The sequence below is a fragment of the Taurulus bubalis genome, assembly GCF_910589615.1.
Source record: "Taurulus bubalis genome assembly, chromosome: 2".
Classification (NCBI taxonomy): Eukaryota; Metazoa; Chordata; class Actinopteri; order Perciformes; family Cottidae; genus Taurulus; species Taurulus bubalis.
In genome coordinates this window covers 9,096,220-9,104,735 of record NC_136590.1, presented here as the reverse complement: position 1 = coordinate 9,104,735, position 8,516 = coordinate 9,096,220, and the positions used below count along the sequence as shown (strand labels likewise).

Sequence of the window (8,516 nt, the reverse complement as noted above, 5' to 3'; positions counted from 1 at the left end):
AGCACATCTTTATTTTATAGGAGACTTACTGTGTCTTTACAACGACGATGAACGGAGGAATGTCAGCAGAGAAACTCACCCATCTGAGACGTTAGTAACTTGGTAAAGCAGGTATTATTTAACTGTCAGTCAAAACGTGTAACGTTAACTGTTTTACAAACATTAATAGTTATTATTGTAACTCCACCTTTGGAGTTTGTTTGTTTTCCCAAGCCACATAGCTCACCTGTCGTTATAGCCACGCCCATCATGACGCACCTGACCAGGAGCAAGGACGCAAAGGCACGAACCTTGCGTGAATTAAAAGTAACATACCGTAAGCCTGATGGGGAAATAGTCTTGATACTTTGACCAGGATCATGACCAGGAAATACATCTTATTTTCTATTGTTTTTATGTCTTACGTCTCCTGGATTGACAACAAAGGTAAGGCAAAGGCATATGTGTTGTTCAGTCTTCCGATGGAGCCGAAAAATTGCGTTTTTTTTCGTCTTTTGTACACACTACAACACTGGGTGGGGGTTTTGACTGTTTTGTTTTCCCATCAGCCTCGCTTGCTGTCTACAAAATAAATGAATTGTGTATGCTCGATAGTTTCTCAGTTTTACAGGAAGGGATTCTGCGGAAACTCTTAGGAAAGAGGTTAAATATTCCACAATTCATTTGCCATTTTGTGTAGCTTGCCACATAATGCCTCCTCACTATTTACAGTTTCTCTGTATTCACCTTCCTTCCAGACATTTTCAATGGGCTGACGTTAAAACTCTCCAAGTACTCCATTGTAAATCCTCAGGTGGTTCACAGATGGAAAAGGAACATCAATACACCGCCGCAGTCAAAACACGTAGGAAACAACCCTAATTAATTATTTAAAACTGATATTTTAATATGAGAACTTCAAGAATGCGTTCTTGTTTTTACCCATTTCAGAAACATGGAGAGGAGACGGTATCATATGCAGTCAACATAAACAACAGGAAGCACCTCCTTCATCTAAAAAATAACAGGTATCCACAAAGTTGGAACTTAATTTGATGTTACTGCCATTATTGCAAGTTCATACCATTGCTTCAGATAAAATATCACCTACTATCATGTATTTTTGTCTCTTCTTGTCAGAGACTTTTTGCACCCAAACTTTGTTCAATACTCAAGTGACGCCACTGGAAACCATGAGCCATCGTATCCAAAACAGGATGTAAGTCGACACTTATTCATTCTTCTCTTTCTTTCTTTACGGTGTATTGACGGCTGGCAAACAACTGTTTGGTGCAACCACTTACCCATTCTGTTTTAGTCGGCTGGTTTAAACTTCAACCTCTTGAACTTGTTTTACATTTCTCATCAGGTGAATTGCTATTACCATGGAGAGGTGGAGGGATATAAGGATTCAGTGGTAGCGCTCAGCACATGCTCTGGCCTCAGGTTTGAACATCTCTCTCGCTGTTTTCTAGCTCCTCTGATTTAATATTGACTTCATGATTTTATGATTGGATCGAGTTATGGTGCCACAATATTTTGTCGTCCAAATTAATGAACCAGATCAGCAAAGGCACTTTTATTGAAGTTTTTAAATTTTTGGTTTTATCAAGTTGTGCCAGGTAATGCCACACTCAGGCATTGGCACAGACTGAAAGCATTTATCTAATGCTGTATCTCCAATGCACTACTTCTCTGTAGGGGTGTAATCCTCCTTGGAAATGAGACCTATGGACTTGAGCCTGTGCCACAGTCGGCCACCAACGACCACCTTCTGTACCTATTGAAGGACAGTGAAGGGCCTGTCACTTGTGGGGTCGTCGATGAGGCTTCATCAACGCAAAGCCATGAACCCTTTGAGCCAGGCAATACACTGACTTCATTGCTGCGGGTCAGGATGCTCAACACGTTCACCTGCAGTGAACACGTATTTAGTGTGTGAACTGGTTTTGAAACGGAAGGGTTGAAATGACCGCTTTTCCTTCTTTACTGTTTGTTGTTTAAACAGAGGAAGCGCAACTTACCTCAAACCAGTTATGTGGAGTTGGTGCTGGTTTCCGATCATCTCAGGGTGAGTGTGCATATCTGGTAATGACGTCACTGGTATGTAAGTGGAAATGAATTGGCTGCAACAGGTTTGTTTTTTACACTAGACGCAAGTGGAAATGAGCACTTTTACCATACTTAGTGACTCGTAAGCCGTAATAAGGAATGGGCTCCCCCCCAACACACACACACACACACACACACACACACACACACACACACACACACACACACACACACACACACACACACACACACACACACACACACGTTGCAGTGCTTTTCCAATGCTGTGGAATATAGTTCCAACTGTATTTACCTTAATCTGTTTGAAAATTATCTTTTTTATTTGTATTTACAGTATAATTTTAAGAAACAGAATGAGACGGCTGTTCGAGAGGAAATGGTGCAGATGGCTAACCTACTGGATGGGGTGAGATTTCAGAGTGTATGCTCAATTTCAATGAATTAAAATGTTTTTTTGGTGTTGTGCCATGCCTTATAATCTTTTTTTTTGTTTCTTTATGTTTTATTTTAGTATTACAAGAAGCTCAATATCCGTGTGGTGCTGGTGGGCCTGGAAATTTTTAAGGAAAGTAACCCCTTTGATGTGGAAGGCGCTGCAGGGGACGTGTTGGGGCGGTTTGTCCGTTGGAGGAAGACTGTTCTGTTACCAAAGCTCAGGCATGACATGGCGCAACTCATTGTGTGAGTAATGTGTGTTCTATTGTATTAGATATCCACATGTCTGAATCCTTCAGAAATGTAAAGTTAAGTTTGTAACTCATCTCTTGGTCCACTTTTTTCTCAGTGGTCGGTCTGGGGCATACAATAACGGTGTATTGGGTATGGCCTTCGTGGGCACGGTCTGCCACGTAGCGACCGCTGGGGGAATCAACGTGGTGAGTTAAATTTCCTTTTTAACGTCTAACACCAGCTGTCACATTGCTGCTTTGGCAGCATGAGCTTTTCAGCTGCAACTGATACTGTCTGCATTATTCATGGAGCATTCTATAAGTGCAGCTCATTCTCCCACGCTCTAAACAAGTCAAACAAGTTGAAATGTGGAATGGAATGTCACCGGACAACTTTGTTTGTTCTTTGAAGTCTTGTGATGCCCTAAAGTATTTTGTATATCCTTTAACCTTTACAATCCTTTAAATAATATAATTTAACTTTTGCTGGCCTTCTTTTCCCTTCAAATAAAACAAGTTTTCCTATCTATATCCATTTTTTTTTTTTACACTTTTAAAAGAACTCTTCATGTCCGGTCTCTTCCTTAAACATCCTGATTCAACAGTAGATAAGTCAAATGAATCAGACGAAAGGCTCACTGTGACTTAAAAATACTCTTCATAAGTAGCCAAAGCACTTTTTTTGATAATAAAGATTATACATTTGGATAAATTGACAATGAAGATTGTTAGTACTGAATGTAATGTGTGTTTCCCCAGTTCAGTGCGGACAACCTGGCTTATGTCTCCACTGTGGTGGCCCATGAGATGGGCCATAACCTGGGCATGAATCATGACACTGTGGGCTGCAGCTGCAATGGCACAGACTCATGCATCATGGCAGCCACTGCTGGGTAACACATCTTCCACAAAATATTTCTGAACCCCTTGACATGAAATTAAACAAGCAGTAGTTAAAGTGCTGCTGTACAATACATGTAGCATATTCTGTGCCTTTTATAACATCATCTAAAACAGACTCCTGAAATGAATGACAGCTGGTAGACAGCAGTTTTTTTTTTTTTTTATGTTTTAAATTAAGTTGAATGTCCATGATGATTATTATTATGGTTCTCAAAAGTCTACATGTTGTACCAAAATTAATGTTTCATTGACAACAAAAAAGTGTCCTCTGCTCAAAGGTCAAAGATTGTTTTAGTGCGAGGCCTGTTCCAATTGGACATCTCCATTAATGGTGTATCCTGCTACCTTGTAGGGGTTCAAACCTTTTCAGCGGCTGCAGTGAAAGATACTTTGAGAACCTGATCATACGTGGAGGAGGCACGTGTCTGAAAAACCAGCCCTCCGCATCCGATGTGGTTGGTGTCGCTGAATGTGGCAATGGCCGATTGGACAAAGGAGAGCAGTGTGACTGTGGCAAACCAGAGGTAGAGTACTGCCTCTCAGATGCACTGACACACATGCAGTTACAGATTGTTGCACCGGATAAGGATTTTAATTATAATAATATTTGAATACATTCTTCTGTAATGTAACTGGTGGTAGTTTTCACAGTTATTTGATGCTTTGCCATCATTTAGATCGAACAACCAATACTTGTGTAAGTTTCTGGTATACGTTGTATTAATGTATACCAGAAATGTACACAGACAGAAACTATGTAGAGTTGTGGAGAATATTCAGTCCATGAAGCTGAGAAGTGTGTGATATGTTGCAAACTAATATTTTGAAAATGAAAACAGACATTTGCAAATTAATTATGTGAAGAGTAATGATTAGTATTTCTTTGTAAATCAAGAAGAATTATTTGGTGTAACACATTTAGTTTTCAGTTTTACAGATTAGACACACTTCACCTCATTGGTCTTAGAATAAATAATATTCTCGCAGAGTTCAATTCTTGTACTTTTTTTTTATTTTTAACATGCATCGATTTTCTCTGTTTCCATTTCACACAGGAATGCAACAATAAATGCTGTGATGCCGCCACCTGCACATTTACATCTGGGGCCGTCTGTTCTCAAGGAGGATGCTGCGATAACTGTCAGGTCAGCATTATGTTGGACTTAATGCCAGAGTTATATAGCTTATGGCTGCACTGAATGGAGGCGATTCATTATACTTGTGTGTGTGTGATTTGTTTTTTGTTTTAGATCAGAGTTTCTGGAACACCATGCAGAGGGTCTGTCAACACTTGTGATCTTTCTGAATACTGTGACGGCACGACTGAGTTCTGTCCCGACGACTTCTATGTCATGGACGGCCTAACCTGTCAAGACCGTCAAGCTGCTGCATACTGCTATGAGGGCCGATGCCAGACGTATGATTTCCAGTGCAGTCATCTCTTTGCACCAGGTACGTTTTAATAATGCAGCTAATTAAACTCCAGAAACTGTGAGGTTTGTGTACTTAATGTGTTCATAATTTATGGCTGCAATTCATACCCTGTGTGCCAGTCCAACACGTGAGTTTTTATTTCTGTTTTTGTAAAACGCTAACGCTAACTCAGTCTACAATACATAAGCCCAAATTCTAACAGGAGGCCCATATCACCTTTGAAGATATTACATCACTTCTCTTGTCATTAATATTATATGTTGGATATTATTTCTCTTTTGGGCAGATCCAGCAACAAAGGCAGCGGATATTTGTTTTCAGGATATAAATCTGAGGGGAACCGTATTTGGTAACTGTGGAATGAACAGCAATGGACAGTATCTCAAATGTCCTGTAGAGTAAGTACTCTTCATAAGTAGTGTTGATACATCGTTTTTTCACAGTTTTTCTAATTAAATATACTTAAGGTGGTCATTTTAAACAGTTTAATTTATTCAATAAAAAGATGGATTTTCTTTTATCTTCCAACATTTAACTCATTAACAATTGTGTTCTCTTGAACCTGCACTGCAGAAATGCCATGTGTGGGAAGTTGCAGTGTGTCAACGTGGACCTCGGCAAGATCCCTCCTGGTGCCTCAGTCACCATCGAAGTACTTCAAGGGGAAACGTGTATTAATGCTAACTTCAACCTCGGCACAGATGTGCTAGATCCTGGCTACGTGAACTCTGGCAGCCCTTGTGAGACAGGAAAGGTAAGCAGGCCAACTATTTAAGGAGTGTAAAGCGGAACAACTGATGCTCCAGGACAGTACTGTCATTGTTCAAGATAAAATAATGACACCCAATGACATCATTAAGTTGAAAGTATTCTCTCTCAGACCTGCCTGGGCTTTGAGTGTGTGAACGCCTCTGTTCTGCGGCCTAACTTGACCTGTGATGCCCAAACCACATGCAACAGCAGAGGGGTGAGTCTGTATTTTATTTACTTTTGTTTTTACTCTGTTACCAGCCAATAAATACAAGTATGACTTTCCTGTTCTAATGTTTTTCTTCAGGTATGTAATGACCAAGGGAACTGCCACTGTGACAACGGGTGGGCCCCACCGACATGTAGCACGTCAGGGCGTGGTGGCAGCATAAACAGTGGTCCTGCTCAGATAGGTGGGTTCAAATGTGAAAATCTGAAAATCAGCAATGGCGTTGTCTCTGTGCATTCACAGTAATCTAATGCAGCTGTCCTTTTTTTTAGGCTTCATATGACTCTTAAATTAATCATTCTGGTTTTTTTGGCAGGTCTGAAGTAGGTGTGGGTCCTTATTATATCTGTTGTTGTAGCACCTAGATTTAAACAGGTTTTGGTCTTACTGAAAATGCATCATGCCAATTTGTCTATTTGCCCAACTGTATATGCTCGATCAGATCAAATTCACTATTTATCGTCTTCTTAGGCTGTTATGTCTCACATGATGAACTAGAACGAACCAGATATTTTAGCTGTTATACTAGCATTAGTTATATATTGTATATCTAAGTTGTCTTTTCTGCACCCTGTTTCTGTTCCTGATGTATTCATGGAGGTTATGTTTGTCATGATGACTTGTATTGTCATGTTTGGGGTGGGCAAAAATCACCAAACCACTGTTGTAATCTGCAAGGAAATCATGTTGACTGTTTGGTGTAACTAACGCAATTAAATATACTGTAATGTTTGTTATTTACACATGAACGTTTCTACCACAGACCACTCCCTCAGGAACGGATTGTTGATCTTCTTCCTGTTGGTGGTACCTGTTCTGGTTGTTCTCATTCTGGTGCTGCTCTACTTCTTCAGGAGAGACTCCTTAGACCTGTGCCTCAAAGGACGGCGCCTCAAGTAAACATCTCCTCACATTAAAAATATGCTAAATACTTTATGGGCTGCTGTGTTTTATATTTAGATTACAAGGTTATTTCTTCTCATACATTCTCTGCTTTCACAGGTCACGTAATGTTACGACTGGAAATGCAAATGAACAGCCAAACGGCAATGTTCAGAAAAGTGCCACAACCCAGCCTCCATCACAGGCTTCTTCTGATGAGGTAAATATGTGTGTTTCTCTTAGTGATCATCACTGCAGTGTAATGTTGATTTTTCAATAATAAAATCAGTTTTTCATTACTTGAAAGTTGTCACACAAAAGGAAAGAGGTATATCAAAAAAGGCACATGTTTTGTTTTCAGCATCGCCGATTTTAAGTATTTCTTTTCTTCTAATTCCAGCCCGGATATCCACCAGCTACCGAAGTTCCAATTTCTGTGTATGAACTTTTTTTATTTCACTCAATCCATATTGCCCTCTCACACAGATGGAAATTGAAACTTTCAATGCACAAAACTATATAATACAATTTGCACTCATCCTGTCAGTTTCAGGTATGGAGAAACGGATTATTGGAATGCAGATGAAATCGCTGCCCCTGCAAGACCACCAGCTCCCAAGCAGGGCCCTGGAGTCCCCAAACCAATCCCACCCAAGCAGCCACCTCATTGATTCTCTTTTTATACAAACGTTTTTTAATTGTATTGTGGATATAGGGAGTTTACTACAGCTGAATGAACACACTGAATGAAGAGACACGTTTAAAACACTGTGATAACAAAAGAGTTATTTTAACTTGTTGCCGGCATTATTCTTTTTTTAAAGGTGTATTGTAGTAATGTGGTAGTGGATGAGGCTTATAGACAAGTACATATTTATTTGAATACATGTGTTTATCTCTTTAAATATTCCCAAACATTTTGTATTTTATGTTACTATGTATTCAAATATTTAAAAAATGTTGATTTCACGAATGTGAACTGAATAAATAAATGTATCGGACAATGGATTCAAACTTCTTCTTTTTATTGTGAGTGTGTTTCTTGGAACTGTAGTAAAGCTGTACTGTCAGTGTAGTTTGTTGAACTCGTGGAATGTAATGATACATGAGGCACAAACTGGGCTTATGCAGGTGTCAGAAATGTTAAGCAAGAAAATGTTTTGGCAGTGGCTTTCCTTTTTCATTTAGTTGTATAAAGAATTATGGAAACGTAATTGGAATGCTTTTTGGGGGAGTTACAAATATAGACTAGTACAAAAAAAAAAGACTATTATATTTGGTGGAAAAGAAGTATCTAATGACCCCTGAATGTTTTTCTTAGAAGTATTGAGAGGTTCTGACTCCAAGGTTGGAAACTATGTCCTTTAAAAATAGCAGTCTTTGTGATACATATCCTACATTTTTAATATATATATATATATATATATATAGTTGTAGCTATCTCAAGCGTTCGCCCCTTTTTATTTTGAAAGGCTTGTAGCCGGACGTCACGTGACGCAGCATAACACGGAAGTAAGCCGTCAACTGTATACGAACCGCTAACCACCCCTTTCTACAATGTATTGAAATATGAGTTTTGAAGCGGCTCTCCGGCAGCA

The 8,516-nt window shown here is 39.4% G+C and overlaps 1 protein-coding gene across 1 annotated transcript; it reads left to right on the top strand.

The window, feature by feature from the left end:
* Positions 1-359: 359 nt before the first annotated feature.
* adam9b (ADAM metallopeptidase domain 9b) lies at positions 360-7,924 on the top strand (the record flags this gene model as incomplete). The annotated part of the gene is made up of 22 exons (XM_079237313.1): positions 360-426; positions 738-844; positions 931-1,007; positions 1,120-1,198; positions 1,349-1,425; positions 1,681-1,870; positions 1,988-2,050; positions 2,387-2,458; positions 2,564-2,733; positions 2,837-2,927; positions 3,480-3,613; positions 3,976-4,147; positions 4,679-4,768; positions 4,874-5,075; positions 5,344-5,455; positions 5,631-5,811; positions 5,938-6,024; positions 6,115-6,220; positions 6,800-6,932; positions 7,039-7,138; positions 7,319-7,356; positions 7,466-7,924. 22 exons carry the CDS (start codon positions 360-362, stop codon positions 7,587-7,589), a joined length of 2,472 nt encoding a protein of 823 aa, XP_079093439.1. The 3' UTR covers positions 7,590-7,924.
* Positions 7,925-8,516: the final 592 nt, after the last annotated feature.